Source organism: Gambusia affinis, linkage group LG08 (assembly GCF_019740435.1).
Source record: "Gambusia affinis linkage group LG08, SWU_Gaff_1.0, whole genome shotgun sequence".
NCBI lineage: Eukaryota > Metazoa > Chordata > Actinopteri > Cyprinodontiformes > Poeciliidae > Gambusia > Gambusia affinis.
The window spans coordinates 4,596,369-4,622,690 of NC_057875.1; the positions used below are offsets into that span (position 1 = coordinate 4,596,369).

The window sequence follows — 26,322 nt, forward strand, 5'->3', positions numbered from 1 at the left end:
CATTTAAGGAGCGCCAGTCGACTGAAGAGCTACTTCTCTGTCAGGATGAACGAAACAGCCTGATTTTCTGGTAGCTATATTGTTTGAGAATTAGTACAGAATACATACACCAACATTAAAGCTAATGTTTCACCTCTGCGCCTTACGTTGGTGGTTTATATTAAAAATATCCTCCTTACGTTAGTAGAGTTCGATTACTCGGCGATCTGCGAGCCAACCTGCGGAGTTAGCCTGGTTAGCCGTTAGCTGGATGCGCAGCAGTAGAGTGCCGTCTGTCAGCTACCTAACCATCGGACCAATGTCTCAAAGATCAACCTGGGTTTGTTTTACCTCGTTGGAGACGAACGTTTGCCGCTAATCTTAACGGAGCCTGTCCAGCAGAGTGACCCGGAGACGCGGATGTTTCTGTCTGACGGTTTATTGTTTAGCGGCTAACCGAAGCTAGCCTGTTAGCAGCTAACCCGTTAGCAGCGGCTGTGAAGGTAGGCCGTGCTCCGATGATTTGGCGTTAAATGTGGATTTTTTTTCACTCTGTGACTTAAATGCTGGATTTATACACTCACCTTTTACTATAGCTTTTTGTAATGGATATTTAGAAACATTGGATATATTTAAACAACAATTAATGTAGGTTTTAGCTTCATCTAAAGGTTAGCTGGACATATCGAGCTAACATCACCAGATTAAAGATTACTGGTTTGTCAGTGTCTCTTTTAGGTTAGTTAGTGGCTTTGTTGTAGATAAACTATGCTTGGGTGACTTGGTACATTAAAGTCCAGCTTATGGTGATATTTTCTAACGTTTTTAGGTATTAAAGAGTCGAAGTTGGACACACACAGTGTTCAAAATGGATTTATCCAGACCTTATTTCTCGGTATCACACAAGAATATTCAAACAAGAGATAAATACAAGACCAGCAGCAATAAATAATATACAAATGTAAAAATTTTTACGTAAAAACATAAGCAATACAAAATGTTATTAAATACTGTGAAATGAGATAATTTCACATAAAGGGGAGTTTTTCTTCAGGCCAACATCCTAGTTTGCAGAAACGGTTCCTGAATCAGATTCTTGGAATCTGGAACCTCCTGTTACTTCTGCCTTATGGTAGGAGTTGGAAATGATCTTATGCTCCAACATAGATATCCTGGATGGCTTCAGATCTCCATTGGCATCATGGTGAGCTCATCAGATCATTACAGCTGGTTCTTTGACCAGAATCAGGATCCTTTTTTTCCAGACAAGAAGTAGTACAAATCATTAAAAAAATTATGAATAAATCAAGTGAAGAGGACAACACATCCATCTCAGGTATATCTAAGTCTGTCACCATAAGGAATAAATCAATAAATTGTAAAATAAATGAAAATAGGAGTGATATTTTCCATTTTCGTGCATGTTTTGTAGTTTGCCTAGTCGTTAATGTGATGCTGGCCTTTAATATCAAAAAGCCACTATTTTGAAAAATACAGCAAACTTTTGACCTCCAATACAATGTGGTTAGTTTGACTCTTTATTTTGTTACAAAAGTCCTGACTGGAAGTTTTGCTTGTTTTCCCACACTGAGCCTAATGATTCCTATGTTGTTTTGTTGAGACTTCATAATCTATTTTGCTTATCGTTTCAGTGGTTTGGTTGATTTATTTTGCATATTTAAAATGTCTTCCAGTTCCAGTGTTAAGTGTTCCTTTTATTGATACTGATATTAATACTGATATGTTGTTCATTTCTACTGGAAACTGTTTTCTTTCCAGTTAACCAGGATTTTCTGCTCCTATTGTGACAGTCTGACTGACTGTATTAGTTTGAAACCTAGATTGAAGTCAGATCCTTTTTATAAAATGGTCGCTGTTTGAGCTGATTGGTTCACTTGGATTTATGAAGTAAGACCAGTCATGTGAATATGATAGTTGTTGGGAAATGTGAAGTGTTGGCTCATTAGGTATTTTTAAATAATCATGAAGCTCCATGTCAGGATTATTTCTGCTTGTTCTCAGTTCTAATGGGAGTTCAGTTTGGTTATAATTTCTTGTGACTATTGTCCTGATCAGATTTACTTTATTTGTTACCAGAAAATGCTTGGCATGTTGTTGGCTGATTTCAGTTTTCATGACTCATTCTGACTAGCAGTCCTCAATCCAGACAGTTTATATTTATTTTAATTTAAATTAAAAGTGTCCAGTGCTGTGCGTTTAATTCATTCATGCGTGAGAAAAACATTGTTATAACTGAAGGAAAATGCAGATCGTCCATTAACTCGGTTTGTGCTTTTCAGACAGTATTAGGAAGAAGTTGGAGAAACTGGAGAGAAATTAAAAACCTTAGTGAAAAGCAAAGCTACAACCTGGCTGGGATTTAATCCAGGATCTTCCTGCTGTTTCCCTCTGTGTGAAATCTGTTAATATTATTATTACAGAGCCTAAAGTGGAGGAAAATTCCTCCCTTAATGTGATTTACAGTCCTTACTTTGCCCTGACGACTCCTTCTACTAGATCAGTGTGTTGTTGTGTGTTAATTTTTCAACTATTTCAATTATTACATAAGCTTGTCACAATAAGCTATTTATTAATCTGATATTTATTGAAGGGTAATATTGTTTAGGGAGGCAAAATAATCCATTTTATTTACGGTTTCTATTTTGTGTGTGTTTTTCTTTTTTTTGTTTAGTTTAATTGTTTTTATGGTTGTTTTATTTTGGATATGTTTTACAAAATTAAAATGGATTGGTTTTTGAGAGGGAAGACTTGTATTATTATACCATTATCATTGTATTATTTGAAAATTACATAGAAACAAAGTCTTATTGCGATATTTTATCATCCAGTAAACTTTATCATGTGACAGGCCTATTATCACAATATGATTTCAGATTACCAGTCATTTCTAGCAAAGCACGTTTCATTACAAACTGCAACGACAAATTAAAATAAACATTAATTACTAATAATATTAAAAGTCACAAACCTTTCCAATAAGCATTGTGGATCACAAATAAACAAGATTTAAAAAAAATAACTTTCTAATCTATCAGTTTGATGATGAACCAAATCAATTTGCAGCTGTTTCTATGAGTGATTATGTTGCATGTGATATCGCAACTGTTATACTCATTGCAATATTGTCTCATATTCTGCAGCCCTGTTTCTCCATCTTATAAAAATGCTTAAATGTCAGGCCAGAACTAATGTCTCTTATTCAACTTTTAAGCTTTTCTTTTGATAATTTCTGTCGTTTTCTCCTCAGTAAATATTAAAACTTTTCTTACGTTCTAAATGAAAGTTTTTTTCTGAATTAAATGCTCTGACTTTTTCCCTCTCCTCTGAGATTGATGCTTTAAATCCAGGTGTTACCCTGATCCGCCCCGCTCTCTGAATGAAACCCAAACGCTGCGGCGGGGTCAGCGAAAGGTCACGCATTAACCAGGTTCACCTGTATGGATTATTCTGATTTTAGGCACTTTATGCTGACCTGTTTACTCCTTAATCTGGCGGTGACACATCATCTGGCGACACTGTTCGTTCCTCAGCTGCTACTGAGTTGTAGCGGAGTGTGTGGGCGTGTGTATGTGTGTGTGTGTGCGTGTGTGTGTGTGTGTGTGTGTGTGGACAGGAGTAAGATATGAAACTCTAAATTAAGCTTTGTGTTTAAAGATTTCAGATGGGATCAGTTTTAGAGGTCAGGTAGAATCTGTTCTTGTGAATTAGGTCAATAATCAATAAATCACTTAATGGTTAAGTTAAAATAAGCTCAATAATTACCATCTGCATAAATTTTTGTCTCTTTCTCTTATTTTTTCTCTTTTTCTGCCAAAAACTGGATGACAAAATTTCAGTCTGGTGCTTTAGTCTCAACCAAACCGTTTGTTTTTTAAGGACAGTTTTTGGATATTTAAAATTTCTTCCAGTTTCAGTGATAAATGTTCCTCAGAATTTAAAGTTTATTGACTTTGAGAATGTGTCTTTTTATTATTACATCAATATCACAGGGTTTCCCCCAGAAAACCTGCTAAGCCCTCCGGCCCGCCAGGTTTATAATACACCGGGGGAAGCCCAGTATCATTATATTATTTGAAAATGATCTCAGAACAACAGTATTATTATTTATTTCAATAACTTCTGGGACAATTTACCTGTAATATATTTCTTGTTTTTACATAATCAATAAGCAAAACAAAATTTTATGCTGGTTCTGATAAATATCAGAATCAGAATATTGTTTGTTTTAATGAAACAAAGTATTCTGATGAAAATGCTTTGGAGTGTTTGCTGTATTTGAGAAGAACAAAAAGAAAATGCCTTAATTCTTCTTCTTCATGTAGATTATGTCAGCAACAAGAACAGGAAGTCAGTCTTTAGAAACCTTTGCCTTATTTAGCAGAGTTTCTCATTGGTTCCACCCAGGTCTGCTTTTGGTGAGTCTGTGGTTTTATTTACTCTAAAACAAAGTTGCAAGTAAAAAATGTGGTCAGAGAAAGTTTCCATTTTATTTTATCTGTTTTGAAAGCTCAGGCCGTTAACACAGAAATAACAAAACGATGTGTCTGAATCAATCTACCTGGACCCGTGAAACATGTTTATTCGGCTCACTTTGGACACCCCTGAGCTAACATTATATTTACAGTTGATTTTTAACTTTTCTCTGCTTATATACAGGATTTTAATTTTTTAATTTTTTGGGTTTAGAAAAGAGCAGAATGAACATATTCAGATTTTTTTCTCCCTTTTGGGTGAATCAGTGAAACCGCTGAACTTGTATATCTTTTTTTAAGTTACATTTTCCATCTTTAATCAAATATCTGCAGCGTATAATCAGTATCATAAACTGTTGTTTCTGTTGAAGCACTGTGAAAAAGCGAGGCGGAGAAGCGTTGTGTCATGGACGTTTGATTTATTGAGCGCTAGCTGCTCGTCTGACGGCGTTTCTGTGAGGAACGTTGCAGATGGAAACTCTGTAAATTCAAGCGCTAGTTAAACCTTAAAGCTGCAGAGATCAGCAGACTGAAATCTGAATAAATTCATGTGGTTTTTTTCCCGTTTCAAACTGAGAATAATTATTACTCTGGATTAACGGATGCTGAGGAAACGAAACTGCTCATCGTTTCTGATGCAGCTTTATATGGTTGCTTGAATTTCAGTTTAGTGTTTTTAAGGTTTGGAAAGTGCTTGATTTCTTATAAAGCCCTTGAAAGTGCTTGATATTGAAATTGCACAGTTTTGTAATAATGTAATAAAGTGCAAACTTTTGCTTGATTAAAATCTGCTTATATATTTTTGGAGAAAGTTGTTAAACTGAACATTTCAGACTTCCTTGTGAGCATAATAATAATTTGTAAAAAAAATTATATTACACACACACACATATATACATCCTACTGTGATTGTTGTGAAGCTCTTTGGTCATTTGAAGTTGTTGTAAATATACTACATAAGTAAACTTTGACTTGATTTTTTTAAAGTGTTCACAGATGAATTGACAATGTATCTACAAACTATTTATTATTCATCTATAAATGGAGCATTACTATAGAGTGGTACCAAATTTTGCCACATTTTAGTTTACATTGTAAATGTCAAATTCTATAACAGTACATTATTAATAATAGTAATTAATGATATATAATAGGGCTGCACAGTGGCGCAGTTGGTAGAGCTGTTGCCTTGCAGCAAGAAGGTCCTGGGTTCGATTCCCGGCCCGGGGTCTTTCTGCATGGAGTTTGCATGTTCTCCCTGTGCATGGTGGGTTCTCTCCGGGTTCCTCCCACAGTCCAAAAACATGACTGTTAGGTTAATTGGTTTCTCTAAATTCTCCCTAGGTGTGAGTGTGTGTGCGCATGGTTGTTTGTCTTGTATGTTTTTGTGTTGCCCTGCGACAGACTGGCGACCTGTCCAGGGTGTACCCCGTCTCTCGCCCGGAACGCAGCTGGAGATAGGCACCAGCAACCCTCCCGACCCCATTAGGGAAGAAGGGTGTAAAAAAATGGATGGATGGATGATATATAATAGTGAATTGAAACTGTATTTTGTATTTGTATTGTTTATTTTTATGTTTTATCCCCAAAGTGATGCTGGAAAAGTTTGAAAACTTACCTTGAAAAGTGTTTGTACTCTTTTCACGCAGTAAAATTCAAACTGCTGGTAGTTCCTCAGTGTTTCTGCTGTTTTCTAATAGAATTATGGTGAAAATATTTTCTGAATCGATCTGTTTCTGTCGTAGCCTGGCCTCTGCATGGCGACAACAGACTGACGGCAACAGGAGAGAGCAGCCAATCAGCTGAGGCCCGCCCCGTAGCAACATGGCGTCCCGTCAGAGGAACTCGGTCCGGATCCTGTCGAGCCGGGAGCGGGGATCCCAGACATTCGGCTCGCAGCGGCTCCTGCAGCTGCTGGTGGAGGAGAAGGTCCGCTGGATGAAATGGCAGAGTCAGGTGGGTTAAAAAAGCTCAGGTCCCAACAGCTTGGTTTTAATGAAACTGGACATCCTCAGCACATAAAGGCTGAAATCAAGTGCAGCCTTCCACCAAACGTCTAGTTTTCTCCTGATCATCCATTATGAATGGCAATAAACATAGAAATACAGTAATGGCTCAAAAAGTAATCTGGGTCAAATATTGCATCCAAAAAATAGACAGAAAAAACCCCCCACTTATCTTATTTGATCACACAGTGTAGGAAAAATGTATATTATTGTTAACATGTCACTGTTTAATTTTTCAATTTATTTCCAATCTTACTGTTTTTGTTAACTTTTTTTATTTTTGATAATTTTTTGTATTTACTGTCAGATTTTATTTCAATATTTATTTATTTTTGCATATTCTATATTTATTTACCCTCTATTATCTTTTACGTTTTCACAAAGAATCAGGAGGGAAAAGAGAAAATGAAAGAAAACTAAAGAAAATAATCTTCAAATGAATGGAAAAAGAGAGAAGGAGAAAATAAATCAATCTACAATTAAAAAGTCACCAAAACTAAAGTACAAAATAAATACAGATAATTAAATGTGACTATAGACTAAAAAATAACATTTATTAAATAAAAAATTGAAGTGAAATGGAAAGTTAAATAATACCAATCATTTTAAATTAATACTGTTAACAGGAAAGGTTTAATTTTTTGGAATCAAAATTGGCACTTTCATTATTTTATCAAGTCATTTATTTAGTTTTCCGTTTATTTTGTCAGGATAAGTCCTCCGTAGCCACATTAATTTAAAGTGTTTCAAATAACAGATGTTTTAGGATTATTTATTTATTCTGGATTGAGTTTAAATGTTTTTGGTTTGTGTCTCTTCTAGAAAGTGGAGCTTCCAGACAGCCCTCGATCAACGTTCCTGCTGGCTTTCAGCCCGGACAGGTCACACACACGCACGCCGACACACACACACACACGCACGCCGACACACACACACACACACACGCCGACACACACACACACGCACGCCTTCAAATTACTTTGTCTGCACTACTAGAAGTGCTTTTAAAAACATAAACATTGGGGCGGGCTGTGGTGGCGTAGGGGATACCGCAACCGACGTTTGGAGGTCTTGAGTCCTCGATGCGGCCGTCACGGGTTCGATTCCCGGACCCGTCGACATGTACATCATGTTTTCCTCCCTCTCCTTCCCCCCTTCCTGTCACCCTACTTTCAAATAAGGGACACTAGAGCCCACAAAAAGACCCCCTGGTGGAGAGAAAAAAAGCATAAACATTGGAACTAAAGACCAAAGCAAACTCTTGGATTTTAGAATAAAATATTAAGCTATTAAGCTTTGATCAGCTTTTTATTTTTACATTAGCATCCTTCATCAATTGGATTTAATCTTTAAAGGGTCACAAGACAGGCAGCGTCACGGAACCAGTGAGGTGGGTCAAAGAGCCGTCGCCATGAAGCGAGGCCGGGAACCCAACCGGAAGATTTAACCCTCCAAAACGCTGCGTCACACTAAAGCTTTAAGTAAAAACATGTTTAGTTTTAGTTCAGGCCTTTTGGAAGTGAGCTTCTGTTCAGTTTAGGGGAGGAAGATATTGTTGGAATAAAATTTGAGATCGCTCTGAGTTCCAGAATAATGAATAAAGTCTCCATGTTTTCAGTTATTCCTCTCATGTCGACTTCAATGTTAAAACCAACTGGAATCATTAATGGATAAAACTGCCTCCCTTGTCCCTGCAGGTCTTTAATGGCCTCCACACACGTCAACCACAACATCTATATAACGGAGGTGAAGACTGGAAAGTGCCTCCATTCCTTAGTAGGCCATCGAAGAACCCCTTGGTGTGTGACCTTTCACCCCACCATTCCTGGCTTGGTGGCCTCCGGGTGCCTTGATGGGGAAGTCCGCATTTGGGACCTGCATGTGAGTGCAGAATAAGTTGGGACTGTTTCAGGAAATCTCTTCATCTTTGTCCAGTAATAAGTGTAAACTGAGAAGACATTCAGTACGACTAGAAGGAATCCTGAACCAAACCAAGTAAAACTTTAAAAAATGTGATAAATGTTGCAGTTTGAGATTTGGATCAGATCAGATCTGGTTTGGATCATCTAAGTTTTACTCTTTTGTTTGCTTGCAAATATTATAACAAAAAAACAGAATTATTTCATTTTGGGCTGAAACGATTAATCTGATTAATTGTTTATTGATATAATTGTCAACTAATTTACAAATTTATGAATATTAACTGGAATATGTATGTCAAACATGGCCATTTAATGAAAAACTGCACATTCAGGGCAGTAATAAAGCCAAAACTGTGCAAAAAATATAAACATTTTGTGTTTAAGAACTGTTGTCTATAAGTACGTTCTACCCAGAACCTTTCTTGGAACATAGTTTTAGCTTCACCGGTGCAAAGAATCTCCTGCTGAGCACTTTTTGTTATCCAATTATTATCAAATTATTAATCATTTAATCCAAAAAATAATCATCAGATTAGGTCTGCACTGTATTGATGTTAACCCAAGCAGAAATGACTGAACTTTTTACATGTTGATGTAAAGCTTTAAGCTTCAAGCATACACAAAAAAAATGCAGTTTTATTGCATTTTAGGCAATAAAATATTTATTTTAAAAGAAGAAGCTGAAATATTTGTTTATTTGCGTCTTTTAATGTGTTTGTAACGTTGCATAAAAAGGCTTCAGAGGCTAAAAGATATACCAAAGGAACCATTTCTTTTATCTGATTAATCAAGTTTTAAAATAATCTTTAGTTGTAGCTTCACTTTCATTAACCTGCTGATTATCAAACAAAGTCTTAATTCATAACTTTAAATTTAAAAATTCACAATATTGTTTTTACATTGAAAAACAATAGAAAACCTGAACTTCTCATGTTGCTCCTTTAACATAAAACCTGTCATAAAAAAAACAACAATATTTAAACTGCATGTTTTGTAATCAGAAATGTCTGAATTGTGACTGAATGAAAACGGGATCATAAGCATTAAAAACATACCAGTACAAATAGTTTATTTCCATTAGTTTGTTGGGCTGAACTTGGCGATTTGCTTTCAGGGCGGCAGTGAGAGCTGGTTTACGGAGAGCAACGTGGCCATCGCCTCTCTGGCCTTCCACCCGACCGCCCAGCTCCTCCTGATCGCCACCAACAACGAGCTTCACTTCTGGGACTGGAGCCGCCCGGAGCCCTTCGCCGTGGTCAAGACGGGAAGCGACACGGAACGAGTGAGGTGGGTCGGAGAGCCGTCGCCACGATGCGAGGCCGGGAACCCAGCCGGGAGATTTAAGGCTTTGAATTAAAACGTGTTTAGTTTTAGTTTAGGCCCTGTGGAAGTGAGCTTCTGTTCAGTTTAGGGGAGGAAGAAAAGTGTGAAAAATAAAAGTCCTGTTCTTGTTGTTTATTCCAGGTTGGTGAGATTTGATCCTCTGGGTCACAACCTGCTCACGGCGATTGTGAATCCGTCCAATCAGCAGGTGAGTTGTGCAAAAATTTCCAAATTTTCTAGTATATTGCAGTTTCACTGAAAGATGTTGACTTTTATACTTTCCGCTGTTTATTTCTGCCCCTTTTGCTCAAACTGCATTGGCAAGAAGGCTTTCATTCACTGCGATTTCTCTTCATCAAACTCATTAGGATACTTTTAGATTGACTGTACTCGCCTTGTTTAGTTTCCTTAAATATAAACTGAAATGTCTTGAGGCAGAAAGTTTGTCTTTTAACAGCTTTTTGTTTTCTTTTAACCTCTTGGCTCAGATTTCCTTGAAAATAAGTTTAACATCTAAATGGATATTTTTATCCTGGTAAAATAAAGATTAGTTCTTAACATTTGTCTTGTGATTTTTCTCCACTTGTAAGATGGGAAAAATATTTTGCTATAAGTGAAATAATCTTGCAGATGAACTAGCACTTTTTCATCAGTATTAAGGAATTATTGGCTTAAAAGCTAATTTCTTAATGGAAAAGTTACTTGTAAGTTAGATGTTCCTTGTTTCAAGTGCACTAAGATATTTACTTAAAAGACTTAAAATTTCTTTCAAGTCATTACAAATCTTACCAAGTATACAAATACTTGGTAAGATTTAGTGTTTATGAAGTGAAGTTTTAAATAGATGTTGGTGTGAATCAGTGTTTTTATTTTAAAGAAAATCTTCATGTTGGTCGTTTCCTCGTTTGATGAGTCTCTTCTGTCCCAGAATGAGGAAGACTCTGAGGTCCCGATGGACAGCGTGGAGATGCCTCACTTCCGCCAGCGCTCCTTCCTGCCTTCCCAGCCGGTTCGCCGGACGCCAATCCTCCACAACTTCCTGCACATCTTGTCGTCTTCTCGCTCCCCGGGACCCAACGTCGGAGCCGAGCAGCAGCCGCCACCTCCACCGCCGCCGCGGTCCATAAGCGACGGTGGCAACGGAGTCACAGAATCGCCCGGCGGTCCCGGCGGTCCCGGCGGCCCCTCGCTCCCCGGCTGCACCCAGCACCTGGGCATGGTGTGCGTTTGCACCCGCTGCTCCGTCAGCCGGAAGCGCTGCCTGCCCACCGGCGCCTCCACAACGACTCCGTCGGTGTCCACGGAGACGCCAACGCTCTCCACGGCCTCCACCTTTTCTTCGGCCCGCACGGAGCCGCGGCAACCCACAGAGCGGCCCTCCGCCTTCACCTCCGTCTATTACAGCGCCGGCGCCTCCCTGAACCCCATCATGCCGAACATCATGGAGCCGCTGGGGTCGGCGCGGCCCGGCCCGGACTGGACCCGCAGCCTGCTGAACATGCGGGACAGTGCGGCAGGCCCCACCATGCTTCCTCCCAGGACCTCCTCTTCTTCCTCAGTCAGCCTGCTGTCGGTGCTCCGCCAGCAGGATGGCTCGTCCCAGTCGCCGCTCTACACCTCCGCCTCTGAGGGGCGGGGCTTTGCCCAGCAGGGGGAGCCGGGGAGCCGGGACGGCGCCGGGACGAGCAGCGGCCACCACCCGTTCTGGGACGGGGGCCGCGGCTCCTCGGCCTCCTTCCGGAACGTTCTGCAGTGCAACCTGAGCCGCTACTTCCTGGAGATCGACCGCATCGACATAGACCCGTCACTGGGCGGCAGCATCGTCGATGGCAACCAGGAGCCGAGCCAAGAGCTGCTTAACAACAACATGGACCCGGACAGGCCGGCCCAGTCCTCCTCTTCCTCGCCGACCATCATCCACTACCAGCCGCCAGCGCCACCGCCTGCCGCCCACAGCCTGGAGAACAACGTGCCGCCGCCACCGGCGACCTCCAGGGGTCATCACCTGAACCGCTGCCGGGCCTGCCACAACCTACTCACCTTCAACCAGGACTCCCAGCGCTGGGAGCGCACGCACCAGACCTCCTCCACTACCTCCTCCTCTACCTCGCTGGATCCTCCCTCCTCTTCCTCCTCCTTCCCCTCGCCTGCCGCCGCCTGGCAGCCTGAGGAGAGCAGGAGGTCGCTGGAGACCCAGGAGAGGGAGAGGAGGGCAGCCCCAGAGACAAGCGAGCAGCCGCCTCTTCCTCCAGGTGGAGGAGGAGCGGTGGCGTTCCCGCTGGCGCCGCCGCCCAGCCAGGCCGCCGAACAGACAGTGGGCCTGGTCTACAACCAGGACACGGCGCAGTGGGAGAGGGTGTACCGGCAGGCCACCGCCAGCCGGGCCGTTGAGCCGGCAGAGGCCTTAAGCCAAGAAATGCCTGTTGACCCTCCGGATGAGGATTCCCTGAGGAGGTACGGCGCTGCAGTCGGCTCCAATCCGGGATAAAAGTTATCAATTAAAGGGGCAGTATCATGTAAAATTAACTTTTTTGAGCTTTACATCATATTATAATGTTATTCCCTCAAAACATACCTGGAATGTTGCTTTGATATTTTAATCTCCATGGCAACCATTCAGGTGTGCAGAACCCCTGGGTGGATCTACCCCCACCTTCAAGGCGCAGCTCCTCCTCAGAGCTGCCATTTCTGAGCTTCAGCTTTACAGAGCAGCTCCTTCTGACAACCCAGCAGCAATTAGCAAATACCTGCTGGAACTGCTCACTATGGCAGCTACTTTTCAGTGAAACGCTGGTAAAATTGTTGTTGAAGGATTAATGGAGGAGCCATGTTGGGATGACTTCCTGAAGGCAAAAACAACCCACAGAACAGAAGTTTCTTAAAGTGACAGCGAAAGTAAAATTTATTTTAAGTCACATTTGATATAACTATATATATATATATATATATATATATATATATATATATATATATATATATATATATATATATATATATATATATATATATATATATATATATATATATATATATATATATATATATATAGTATTTCTATATCAATTGAAGGTCACATAGCAAAACTTTATTTTGCTATAAAATGTCACTCTGTGGCTGGAAAACACAATACTGCCCCTTTTAAAACCTGAGTTTTCTTTTGTATCAGGAGGGCCATCCGTCTTCCTTAACATAAAGAGCTACCGTAAATTTTCCACAATGTTCTCAATTAAAAAACAAAAGCAGGTAGTTATGGGGTGCTGATTGTAAAGAGTCAAACGTTAATAATTACTTGTTCAGCCCAAGAGGAAAAAAACATATGTGGACTTATATTTCATAGTTGGTAAAAAAAAAAAAAAAAATCCTAAGTAAATTTGATCTAACTTGAATAAATTCAAATGTAAGTCATATTATAAAAATAAAGTATCATTCATACATGGATAAATGTCAGTTTCAAAATAAAATTGTATTTTAGTTGCAAACAAAATGTCTATAGTAGATGCTGGTGCAGTAGCTGTAGATGGCCTCTAACCTAATGTTAGGAAAAATGGATGTAAAAATATTGACCCTTTTAGTGTCATTATGTTGTGGAAATTTAATGCAATTATTCCATAAAACTGCTTCAAAACAGCTAAAAACGTAATTTCTTATCTATATGTGGTTTTCAGTGAAGTCATTCAGAGCCATTTTGAAAGGTCCAAAGATCCATTTGATTTAGTGTTTGAGGAAGGCCAGAAAACGTCCTAAATCCGTCCAATTTTTCTATTTTAACACTGAAGTTCCTCCACGCTGCAGAAATCCCGTTCTAACAACGGTCTGTTTTCGACAGGCGGCTGCTGGAGTCATCCCTGCTGTCGTTGTCTCGATACGACATGTCCGGGTCCAGAGACCATCCCATCTACCCAGACCCGGCCAGGTACCACACAGCTCTCACCGGCCAGACTTTTATTCTCCAGCGGGATAGAGCTGTTTATCAACTGGACTCTATCCAGATAAACAAAAACAAAACTGAAGTTATTATCTTTGGACCTAAAGAGCAACGATCTACAGTCAGACACAGCTTTAGTTCTTACAGCTGGAAACAGATTGAGATGCATAAAGGCGGTTAAAGATTCAGCCTTTTATCACCTGGAGAACATTTCCAGGATTAAAGGACTAATAGAGAAACTCTTCACAGGTCTGCCTAAAAAATCAAACAGATCCAGAACACTGCTGCTGCTGGTGTTCTGACTAAAACCAGGAAGATAGAGAACATCATCCAGTCCAAAAGTCCTTCACTGGCTCCCCGTAGCTCAGAGAATAGACATTAAAATACTTCTCTTAGTTCATAAATCACTGAACTGCTCAGCACCACAACACTTTAACGACCTGCTGTTGTCATAGCAACCTTCCAGAACCTCTCAGGTCTTCTGGTTCTGGTTCTGTTCTGCATCCCTACAACCAAACATGGAGAAGCAGCGTTCAGCTTCTATGCACCACAAACAGAAAACTGCAAAACAGCTGAAACACTGAATTCCCTTAAACAAGACTAAAAATTAGGGGTGTAGACTTGCATGTGAAACCGATTTTCTCTACCTCATCAAAGGTCTAAAAATCAGCCGCTGTCCTCTTCTGCCCTGCAGTGAGAGGTCTGACTGACTGACCGGACCCACCAGGTCATGTCTCCGTGTTTACAGTTAACAATAGTGACCCCACTGTTACCAATTCAACAACTTTCTTGCTATACTTAGCAACTTTTCAGACAAAAAACATCGGTATCGGCAGGTCAAAACTTTTGAAGATGGGCGATCGGCCAGAAAACTGCAATCGGTTCACCCCAACTAAAAACCCCTGTTTAGATTTGCCCTTGATTAGTAGTAACTGGAACATTGGGTAACTTATATGATGTGTGTTACTGATTTTTAATAACTGCCTAGTTGCTGAAAATGTTCTATTTAAATAAAGTTGATTTTAACTGTGATTGGCTGCAGAGGAACCAGACTGTGACCTGAAACGCTGTCTTTGCTCTGCAGGCTTTCTCCTGCAGCCTACTACGCTCAGAGGATGATCCAGTATCTGTCCCGGAGGGACAGCATCCGCCAGCGTTCCCTTCGGTACCAGCAGAACCACCGCATGCGGACCATGTCCACATCCTCCGACAGCCCCACCCCCAACCCGTCCAGCGCCATGGACAACAGCGACGTCGACTTCGAGGAGCTGGAGTTAGTGCTTACTTTGTGTTTAACTTCGCCGCAGAGACAGGATTTCCACTTTAGGCCTACAAACAACAAAATCTATTGTTTTATTTAAACATATTTGCATATTTGAACCGGAAATCTGAGGTAAATTAAATTAAACTTGGGTACGAGTAGCTATACTTCAACATAATTTTACACAAGTGAAACTAAATCAGTGTTTGGTAAAAAATCTACTCAATTACTGAGTAACTGATCAAATTATCAATCATTTAATATTTAAAAATGACAATCAGATGGACCAAAATATAAAGTCAAATGACAATATTTTATATAAGTAACAATAAATAACAAAATCAGGCAAAACAAATATTTATTTCAGTAAAAAACTTGTGAAACTTTAACAAAAACTTCAGGTGTGTGTCTGATGAATTATTGGCTAAAACCCTGGTACCCTCAGTGATAGATAACCATTATTTTAGTAACAGATTATTATTCTAATAAAAGCAGATAAATGCAGAGTTTTCATTTAACTATTTCAGTTTATGTTACTCAGTGCATTAAAATGCAAAAAATAATAATTTTTTTGCCCTTTTCTAAGTTAGAAAATAAACATTTTATTTCCTGGAATTCAACAGCACAGTATTTCTTTAGTATATGCTTAATTATTTGCATCTAAAAATACTTCTAACATCAACATGTACAAAGTTCCTCCCTTCCTGCTCGACCTGTAATCAGTACAGTGTTGGATTAATCTGTTGAAGTACTGCAGTAATTAATAATTGGATAAAAAAGGTGCTTAATTGCAGATTTATTTACTTTTAATAAATTTGTACCAGGTGAAACTAAAACTTCTGGGTAGAACACATTTACAGATAAATACAAAATATATAGGTTTTCTGTACAGTTTTTGCTCAATTATTGCTCTAAATCTGTTGTTTGTTCAGCAAATGAAACAGTTCAAGGAACAAATACGAACCTTTCCTGTTTTCCTGCAGTGATAACGGAGACAGAGCGAGACACAGGACACCACGGAATGCCAGGATGTCTGCTCCGTCGCTGGGGCGATTTGTCCCACGGTGAGTCCGTTACACGATTAATCCCGGGTTACATTTGGTTTCCAAATGCTGAAATAATCTGGTTTGGTCCTGCAGCCGCTTCCTCCTGCCGGAGTACCTGCCGTACGCCGGGATCTTCCATGAACGAGGACAGCCGGGTCTGGCTACACACTCGTCTGTCAACAGAGTTCTCGCTGGTAAGGGAGACGATAATCTGTTAAAAAGTTTAAAATATTCACAGATGAGTGATATTGCATATGCATTTGAACCGCGCCAGAGATCGCTTTAACCAAACCGAGACCTGGTTTCTAGAAAGATCCAGAGTTTGATTCAAACCTCTCAAACTTTCTAGACGAACAAATTAGATTTTGATTAAAGTGGACCAAGCAGAGCTGGTGTGAATGCAGCCTTGATCTGTTTTTTACTCAATTTTCAGGAGCCTCTATTGGCGAAGGTCAGTCTGCGGTCGCCAGCAACATCGCCAACACGACGTACCGCCTGCAGTGGTGGGACTTCACCAAGTTTGACCTCCCAGAGATCAGTAACGGTACGAGAACTCCTCTATTCCTCCCTCATTCCCCTCATTTCTTCTGATTTCTTGATGTTTTTAATACTTGTTAGGCGTCCAGTACCGGGGAAGATGTTAACTTTTTTCCTTACACTCTTTTCTACACCTCATATTTGGTATCCATGGAAACATCAGACTCTTGGCTAGAAGTTGATAAAAAGTATTTAAGTTTATGTCCAAGGGCTGCAGGACAGATGTCAGTTACCAGAACCTTTCATCAAAAAAGACATTGTAGGGAACTCTGTTAGTGCCAAAAAAATATTTTGGTGTTTTTTTAAATTTAATTTAATTTTTTTTATTGTCTTCATTTGCAGTTTAACATGTCATGTGTTAATACAATAAAAAAATTTATGAAACTTTAACAAAAACTGCAGGTCTGTGTCTGGTGAATTTCTGGTTAAAACATGTTTGTTTCTCATTCAGTGGGTTGAAAATACAGAAATTTTACTCAAGTCAGATCAGAGATATTTCATAATAAAATTACTCAAAGTAAAAATAAAAAGTGCAGCATAGTATAAATATTCTTAAAAGTACTTTTTTTCCCCCAAAAAAACATAACCAGTTACTACCCAGCTCTGAGTTTGAGTTAATAAATGTTTGTGTTTCTTGTTTACAGCCTCGGTCAACGTTCTGGTGCCAAACTGTAAAATCTACAACGACGCCAGCTGCGACATTTCCGCAGACGGTCAGCTGCTGGCGGTTTTCATTCCCAGCAGTCAGCGGGGTTTTCCTGACGAGGGCATTTTGGCCATCTACTCTCTGGCGCCGCACAACCTGGGAGAAATGCTCTACACCAAGAGATTTGGTACGCCACCGCCACCGGCCGGCGCTTCATCTTTCCTGACTCCGCCCCCTGTTAAAGCTGCTCTCCCCCCCCTCAGGTCCCAACGCCATCTCCGTCAGCCTGTCCCCCATGGGATGCTACGTCATGGTGGGCCTGGCGTCCCGCAGAATCCTGCTGCATCCCTCCACCGACCACATGGTGGCGCAGGTGTTCCGCCTGCAGCAGCCGCACGGTGGAGAGACATCCATGAGGGTGAGATGAAGAAGAAAAGCGTCTCCCTGACACTTTGTCATACTTTTCAGGAACGGGTTTACTCTTAAAAAATGCTTTTTCAAAATATTTTCTGCCATGTCTCTTTTTTTATTTTTTTTATTTGTCTAGAAATGAAAGCGAGCAAAAAATAAAAAAATATCAGTCCGCCTTCTTTGTTTAAATCTTTGGGAAATAAAGTTCTGCACCCAGATTTCCTGAAGTTCAGATGTTCAGGATGTTTGTGGTTCTCTGCCTCCCAGATGGTCTTTAACGTGGTTTACCCCATGGCTCCGGACCAGAGGCGCCACGTCAGCATCAACTCGGCCCGGTGGCTGCCGGACCCGGCCATGGGTCTGGCCTACGGCACCAACAAGGGAGACCTCGTGATCTGCCGGCCCGTGTGAGTCCAACAGCTCCAACTCTGCCTGAATGTCACAAATCTGAACTAGAAAACAGGAAAAAAAAGTTGGCTGTTCACCTCATAAAGCAGGTGAAGAACGTTACATCCTGTCAGGAACTAATTCTGACCAATCAGAACCAAGGAAGGGTGTCACTTCCTGTGCCATGGAGAGAGTAGGAGATCGGGTTTTTGTTTAGTATCCTCAGGTTTGTCTGTAAAATCATTCAGAACTGATGGATTTTTTATTTGTTCCAGGTTCTGAGTATTTCTGGAGCACTTTGGGATTAAATGTAACCCAGATTTTGAAAAGTGTTGGGGAATAAAAAGTAGTCAAAATATAATTTCCAGGTTTTATTCTTTATCTGCTGTCTAAATGTTGTAGCCGTCCCTCTTTTCATTAGCAACCTTTACTCTGTCCTGTCTTCCTTTCTTTTAATCTGTCCTTCATTTCTCTTTCCATTCCCTTCTGTGATAATCTCTCTCCTCCTTCCTTGTTTTCTTCTTGTCTTTATACGTTCCTCTGTTCTATCATTCGTTCCATTATTCCTTATTTTTTCTGTTTCCTTCTTTCCTTTTCTGCTCTCTTGTTCTTTTTAAAAATTTTCTTTTCTTTTCCCCATTTTTGTTTTTTATATCTTTTGTCCTATTTTCTGTCATTTTTCCATCTTTGTTTTTTCCTTTTTTTTAAATTTTCTTTTTCTTTTTTCCCACTTCTTTTGTCCATTTTTCTTTTCTTTCCTTTGTTGTTTTTCTTTTCTCATTTTTTTCCCTCTTTTTCTTTTTTCTGTTTTTCCTTTTTTTCTCCATTTCTCTCTCTCTCTCTCTTCCTCCTTCCCGTCCCTCCAGATCTTCAGTTTCATTTATCAGATGGTTTTTGTGTCTCTCTGCTCATCCTTCGCTCTGACTTCCATCATCCTGATGGAAACTTAAGCATCATGTGACCCCGCCTGCTCCTCTCCTCCATTTAACCTCGTTATCCTAATGAACGCCCTCACAGGAAGAACTCTTGAGTGGAAAAGCCCATTTGGATCCGCTAACGAGGCTGTGAACCGAGTGATTCCTTCCTCCACGCTGCGGACTTCCTGATTGGACGCGCATTAACCCGGGACGCGTTTCCGTCCGTTTGTGTTCAGGTTCTACAGAAGCGACGGTGAGAGTCCCGCCGAGCCCAGCAGCGAACCGCTGTTCTCCGTCAACAACAGCGGAACCGGCCGGACCCGAGGTTTTGACAGACCAGGGTGAGAGCTGCAGACGCCGAGTCAATCTGGACGTTTTATTCATGGAAGTGAATAGAGAAATAATTTTATTTTCACAAAATGACCTAATTATTCAATCCCTCCAGAAAGCTACCACCACAATTATTGATGCAAATTCTCTCATAATTTGCAGAATTTGGGTAGATTTGCATTTTTTTTCTTATTTTTATCTTTATTGATTCCCAAAGAAGCAAATTTTACTAAACGGCCATAAAATCACAACACTTGATGGTCAGTTAGACTCCTGCATTATGATAAACGAAACAAACGATACTTTTACAGCGATTTTAATAAACAATAGAAAGCAAAAGAATATTAAATAATGATGGGTGTAGGCTTGTCACAATCAATGAAGTCGATTAATGTCATGATAAATAAATTTAATTATTTTAATTTGAACGATTTATTGTTTTTTTCTTTCTCTTTCTATGAAAAACTGGATGATAAAAGTCCTGAAAAAAGGGCGAAAACACCAGACTGAAGACTTTTTTCTATCCGGTTTTTGGTAGAAAGAGAGAAAAGAGAAAAACAATAAATCACGCAAATGTAAATTATTGAACTTCTTTTTATTTTTCATGCTATTAATTGATTTGTTGCTTATTGTGTCCTTATTGTGACTTTATTCTGATTACTCAATTCTCTTTTTTTTCTTCTCTGCTTTGCCGTAACACTCAGTCGTAGAAAATAACATAAAGTTTGTGGATTAATGAGACGATATAGTATATGTTGATATGAAACAATCTGAAGTGTGATGAGTTTATGGAACAGATTCAGGTTGAGGTTTAAAAGCAACTCAGAATGAATGAATGAATGAATCCTCTGTTCGTTTTTTCCTCAGACCAAACCGCTCCGGCTGGAGGCTCGACAGAGACATGGGACTGATGAACGCCATCGGTCTGCAGCCCAGAAACCCCGCCCCCTCAGTGACATCACAGGGAACGCAGACGCCGATCGTCCAGCTGCAGAACGCCGAGACGCAGACGGAGAGAGAGCTGTCGGAGCCCGGCGCGTCCCAGCAGCCCCCCAGTACGAACCCACTCTTCTTCTTTACCCTGTTGGAACATCCCGGCACTCCTGCCGATTAGTTAATGTCAAATCATCCAGATGAACTGATTCTGTCACAACAATCAATATAAATCAGTCGCATAATAAATTAAAGCTCAATTTTCATTTGCATGATTTATTGTTTTTCTCTTTTCTCTCTTTCTGCTAAAACTGGATGATTAAAGTCTTCAGTCTGGTGCTTTAGTCTCAACTTAACCCTTGTTGAAGGACAATTTTGTTTCATAATTAATTTTATTTGTTGTTTCTGTTATTTTATTTATTTTGGTTATTTAAAATGTCTTCCAGTTTTAAATGCTGATCTTTGTGAATGTGGTCTTGTATTATTATGCCATTACTATTTCTTGAAAATGGTCTCAAAACAACAACGTTTCAACTCAATAACTTCTGGGACAGTTTATCGTCCAGCAGGATGGCCGATCCGTTCTCTTCATGTCTCAGAACCGGTCTTTGGTTCTGTTTGGTTTTAGTAGAAATGCTGAGACAGAAACATCCTGATGGAGTTTTTGTCTCTCCTCAGGCGCTGAAGCTCCATCTACGAGTCGAGCCGCTCAGGTTCCTCCAGAGACGCCCGGGAGCAGCGCCGTCCAAGATGGAGTCCGGACTGAAGCGTCCGCCGAGTCGGGCGGTCCGGCAGCCGGTAACTGACTCACCGCCTGGATTTACTGTCTCGTTCTCTGGAGGATCGTTTTCATAAAACCACATTGAATTTCAGTAGTGTAGTCAGGTGTCCGCATCTTAAACATTAAACATATACAGTTTGAGGCGTGCTGTGGTGGCGTAGGGGATAGCGCAACTCACATTTGGAGGCCTTGAGTCCTCGACGTGGCCGTCGCAGGTTCGATTCCGGGACCCGGCAACATTTGCCGCATGTCTTCCCCCCTCTCCCTCTCTCTTTCCTGTCAACCTACTGTCATATAAGGGACACTAGAGCCCACAAAAGACCCCCTGGTGGGGAAAAAAAACAAAAAAAAACATATACAGTTTGGACACAACTGTGTTCAAACATTTGGTCTGTACTCTACGTATTCATATAAAATTAAATGTGTGTATGTGTATACATATATATGTGTGTGTGTGTGTGTTTTTAAAATGATTTTATCAAAATATATGCATAGACTTAAACTTTGTGAAACCTGCAGGAACTCTTTGTTGTGTGAAGAAACACAGCGGACTCGGATCGCATCGTCTACCTGCTGATGATTCGGCGGTTGTGATGGAGGGATGAATCGAGTCGTTTCTCTTTCAGGTCCAGCCGAATCCGCCGAGTTTGGTTCCGGAGAGGACGCCCTGGCTCGGATCCGGCGGCTGATCGCGGAGGGCGGCATGACGGCGGTGGTGCAGCGGGAGCAGAGCACCACCATGGCGTCCATGGGCGGCTTCGGCAACAACATTATCGTCAGCCACCGCATCCACCGGGGCTCCCAGACGGGCCCCGGGGCCTCCAGGGCCCCTGCCGACCCGCCCCTCCTCGTCCCCCAGCCCTTCCCGCTCCGCCCCCTGCCGGCCGCCGACCGCCTCTCCCCCATGTGGGGCCCCCAGGTCCTCCGGGGCCCCGCGCCATCAGGGCTCTCTGTGGCAGTGGACATGGACGACGTCTTCGACGGCGGACGGAACGACGATGACGACTCGCTGCCCGGACCTTCTGCCTCCTCCCTGCTGCTGTCCTCCCCTTCTTCCTCCTCCTCATCCTCTCACAGCCCGTTGTCCGGCAACGGAGGCAGGCCCAACAGTTACCCTGGCGACCCGTACAGCAGGTAGTGCTCTGATTGGCCGAGAGGAGAAGAGTCCGGAGTGCTGCTCAAAGCCTTAACTCTCTCAGAAACAGGTGCTGCTTTGACACTGAAGGCCCCTTCCTCACCCTGCCTCACTCCTCTTCCTCACCCGTCACTAGTTTCCCTCCGCACTTTTCAACCCAGGCTGAAGCCGAGCTGAACTGCGATCATTCCTCCCCGAATTCTCCGCTTCGAAGTGCCATCTCTGAGGGGGTGATGAAGAGGAGGAGGAAGAGGAGGCCACTCACCTTCCTCACAGATTGTCCGCCGCACTCGGCGCCGTGTGATGTAGAGGCTTAAAGCAGAGACTGAAGTGTCCAGCGCCGAGTTTTTGTTGTGCGAGACTTTTTGGTTTGGGGGACGCCGTCCTGTGAGAGGACAGTGGGGGTGGGGAGGTGGGCGGGGTCAAAGGTTATAGGTGGACAGTCCTGACTGCAGACTGATTGGACAGATGAGACTGAATCTGCTGCGGATCATGAAAAAAAACAACTTGTTTTTTGTTTTTAAAAGAAGGAGAGCGACCGTTTTCCCGCCGATAGGGGAAACCACAGGACTGTTCAAGCCCCGCCCCCCATCCTTCTTAAAACCCAGTTGCACTACGGTGTGTTTTGGTGCTACATGAGCCTGAACAGAAGTGTGTGTGTGCGTGTGTGTGGTTTTAATGAATGACTTTTGATTTCATCCATCATGTCTGTTTGTCCACGGTTCTGTTCCAGAATCCGGTCCGTCATCCAGACCTCCAGGAGTTCTGGAAAACTTTGGATCAGCGAAACCGAGTCAAAATCTGCGGTGGGATATCAAAGCCAGGCTAATAAAAAAAATGTTAATAAAATTACAAGAATAAAGTTGTAACATTATGAGAATAAAGCTGCAGTGTAATAACTTTATTCTCGTAGGACCAGACTAGGTGAAAAAACAGAAACAAGTCCTTACGCGAAAAGTCGCAATATTGTGAGAAAAAGTTGTAATATTACTGAAAGTTGTAGAAGAATAAAGCCGTAATATTATAATTAACTCAGAATATTATAATTTACTATGTGCATTACTATAACTTATTGTAATATTTTGGTTAAATTCTCGCCCTACTACAACTTTAGTTGTCGTTGTAGCGCGACTTTGGAGAACAGTCATCATATTACAATAGCTTATTCTCGCGTTTTGACTTTATTCTCGCTTTACAACAGCTTGATTCTCGTAATATTGCAATTTTATTCTCGCATTACTACGACTTTATTCTCGCGATACTTTGAATTTATTCTTGTAATATTATAAACTTTTTCTCACGTTCCAGGATTAGTTTCAGAATTGAAATTTTTTTTCTTATCCTGGACCTGAAACTACGTCATAAATCTCATCCAGAATCCTAGCAGAACTTCATCAGGAACAGAACAGCAGACCCAGTCCAGGAAGGTCTGTATGAGGAGCAGAAATGGACCAGAACTACCTATCGGATCCGGGTCGGAAACTCGACTTCTGTCTACTTTTCCAGAATGACTCCTAACAAATCCTGTGTCTGCTGGAACTGGGTTCTGGTTCCGTACCGGGTTTGTTTTTGAGTCAGAATGTTCAAAGGCCCAATCAGGTTTCGTTTTCCGCCCTCTGAGCGCCGGCCAATCAAATCATGGACCGACTTTGTTCCTGATCATGTGACTGATCCGGTTGTTTCTGCAAAGCAGCGCTGAGTTCTCCTCCTCAGCATCCGGTTCCGACCCAATCAGAACTCTATTGCAGGAAATCTCTCTACGAAGGCATCTTCCAGCGGTTCTGATGGACTTTGCACTTAAACAGGATTACGACCAGAACTTCTGAATTGATCCCACGGAGCCCGCCGGTGTCATCAGTGTGTTCAAACTCTGAACCTGGTCTGATGAAGTTCTGTTTCTGGTTCCGGTTCTAGTCGGATCGGAGTACCAAGCGAAGCTCTTAAGCGTTTACCAGCTGATCTGGAGTCAGATTCAACACAAGAAACTGGAGAAGTGCCCTCAAAGCATCATGGGATTCGGAGTTCTGTTCAGTAAAATTAAAGCAACTTGATGCCTCCAGACCTTCATCTCCTCCTCTTCCTCCTCTGCTGTCTGTGGATTCATGTGACATTTGGTACCGATCGCCGTGATAGTTGCATATCTGTTACCATGGCAACAGCAAAACCTCCTGAGCTGACTTGATTGGTGAATGCTTTAGACCCAGTTTCTCTGTGACGTGTGTGTGTGCGTGTGTGTTTGTTCAGGTTGCGGAGGGATGAGTGTAAACGCTGAACGGTACTGCTGTGTCAGGATCCCACTGTGGAGTTCGGACGGCTCCGACCCGACTCTTTGACTTTTAGACGTGATGTAATTAAAGAGCTTTGAGAGTTTCTCTGTGATGTGACGAATGTTTGTGCCTTATCCAACACTAACATATTTCATTCATAAAATGCAAAAAAAAAATACATATAAATATGCCTTTTCTTTTCTTTCTTTTTAACATGAAAGGAGGGTTGTTCAAAGTATGGCTGCGGGCCGTGTGTGGACCTCGGACTGAGTTTGGGCGGCCTCCAAACTGACGTTCAATGATACAGAAGATGTAGACTTTTTATTTGCCACCAGGGCAAAATTATTACTGACATAATGTTCCATGGGAAATAAGTACGACAGAGTTTGTATCCTTTTTATAAACAAGCTTTTATAATAAGAACCATGTTTATCCAGAGGCTTTTACTAAAAAACCAGCTGTGCTGCACATAATTCAGCTTTGAATTTGGCTAACTCTAGCTAACATTTAGAAAGGAAGTGGCTTTAGCAAACGTGTGAAATCTTTTTTTCGTTTTTTGAGCTGTGGTGAGTAACATCCTTTTCTACAAAAAATGCTATTTGTTTCATTTTTGTTTTTTAGAAATACATATAAATATGCCTTTTTCTTGACCCAGCTGTTTGACTCCTATGATAAAAACAAATTCAATCTTATGGTCCATGTGACAAAACATTTGTCTTAAACAATGGAGTTTTTCTCTATTTTATCCCAAAAATCCCGCACAGCTGATAATTATTTTCTCATTTCTTATTATTCCAGATCAGTCCAAATTAATTTCAAACAGCTGCAGTTCTTAAATTCAGATATTTGAGAATATTGGGTATCTAAATAATCCCAGCTGATTGCACCGAGTCATTGACTCACTAGCAATTCTCTTCTTGAGCAAGCATGTGGGGAAAGTGGAGAGGAGCACTTTTAACAGGAAGAGACTCCCATCACAGTCCAGCTGTGACTCAGGGTTGAGACAAAAATAAACAGGAGGACTTGTAGGGATGCACCGATGTGTAAAATTTTGCTGTTATGGGCAATACGTCCCGATATTTTTACAAATTTGTTTAAAAACTGTAAAAGTACGTAAAATGAAATCTAGGTCACACCTAAACAACATGTGGGTCTGAGTTAAGGAATATTCCTCCTATGATGAAAACAACCCTTACAAAAAATCTCATGAAAATCATGTAACTTTCACGTGTGGTTCACAAAAATTTTTACATGTGAATGATGTGTGAAAGAGGTGAATCACATGTGAAAGCACATGTATTCGTGAGATTTTGGAACGTTTCGTGGTAAAATCACGTGATTCATGGGATGTTTTTGTAAGGGAAATTCAATCTTAATTTCTTGTAATTATCACAGAACCGTCAAATAAATTAAATCAGACTGAACAGACGATACGTGGGATGTTTTGTCCTGTAGGCTCGGTCCGGCTGGGGAACAAAATCACGTTTCTTACATTTTCAGCTCCTGCTGTTCATTTTTACTACAATCCAAACCGTTTGAGAAACTTTCAGCAGGAAGGTTCTGTAGCTGAAGATGAGTGAAGAAGGTATTCCTGAGGTTAAAGGGTCAAACCATCAGGGCTTGAGAGAAGGATGAAGATGTGAGCTACCGTCGCCATGGTAACACCTGGATGAGACAACGGCTTGATCTTTTTGTCAGAGACGACTGTTCATGAAAGATTTCCTTAACAGAACAAAAAGAGGAACGGTTGGATTTAGAAATCCGTTAAAGGAGACCTATTATACTTCAGGTTAGGACGGATCTGTGGTCTATTCAAAACATGTTCATTCTTGCACAAAGTTGTTCTTGGTGAGATTTCATTCAGTTCTGACAACTTCGACCTCCTTTGGGGCCTCCTGTCACTTTAAATCCAACTAAGCTGCTGCTGGCCACGCCCCCCAACTCAACGTTTACACTCCCACATAAAAATGACTGGGCTGCACAGTGGCATAGTTGGTAGAGCTGTTGCCTTGAAGCAAGAAGG

At 41.2% G+C, this 26,322-nt stretch overlaps 1 protein-coding gene across 3 annotated transcripts; it reads left to right on the forward strand.

The window, feature by feature from the left end:
• The first annotated feature begins 48 nt into the window (after window positions 1–48).
• Window positions 49–24,404, forward strand: ambra1b (autophagy/beclin-1 regulator 1b). Of its 3 annotated transcripts, XR_006371421.1 has the most exons (20): window positions 50–482; window positions 6,218–6,428; window positions 7,301–7,359; window positions 8,176–8,359; window positions 9,515–9,687; window positions 9,865–9,931; window positions 10,652–12,177; window positions 13,550–13,636; window positions 14,733–14,921; window positions 15,893–15,973; window positions 16,049–16,149; window positions 16,389–16,499; window positions 17,137–17,325; window positions 17,402–17,556; window positions 17,817–17,956; window positions 19,090–19,194; window positions 20,051–20,238; window positions 20,795–20,914; window positions 21,524–22,650; window positions 22,766–24,404. XR_006371421.1 is itself a non-coding variant. In XM_044125917.1 (19 exons), the coding sequence occupies exons 2-19, from the start codon at window positions 6,297–6,299 to the stop codon at window positions 22,033–22,035; spliced, it is 4,119 nt and encodes a 1,372-aa protein (XP_043981852.1). In that variant the 5' UTR covers window positions 50–482; window positions 6,218–6,296; the 3' UTR covers window positions 22,036–24,404. The 3 variants fall into 3 exon arrangements, 2 of the variants coding, with proteins under 2 accessions (XP_043981853.1, XP_043981852.1); XM_044125917.1 differs by having other exon boundaries at window positions 21,524–24,404; XM_044125918.1 differs by lacking the exon at window positions 13,550–13,636 and having other exon boundaries at window positions 49–482; window positions 21,524–24,404.
• The last annotated feature ends 1,918 nt before the right edge of the window (window positions 24,405–26,322 follow it).

What these genes read in the sequence shown, in the direction of transcription:
- ambra1b (XM_044125917.1), top strand. Translation starts at nt 6,297, where the DNA reads ATGGCGTCCCGTCAGAGGAACTCGGTCCGGATCCTGTCGAGCCGGGAG. An exon ending in AGCGACACGGAACGAGTGAG is followed by an intron (nt 9,688 to 9,864) that starts GTGGGTCGGAGA and finishes TGTTTATTCCAG; the next exon opens with GTTGGTGAGATTTGATCCTC. An exon ending in GATGAGGATTCCCTGAGGAG is followed by an intron (nt 12,178 to 13,549) that starts GTACGGCGCTGC and finishes TGTTTTCGACAG; the next exon opens with GCGGCTGCTGGAGTCATCCC.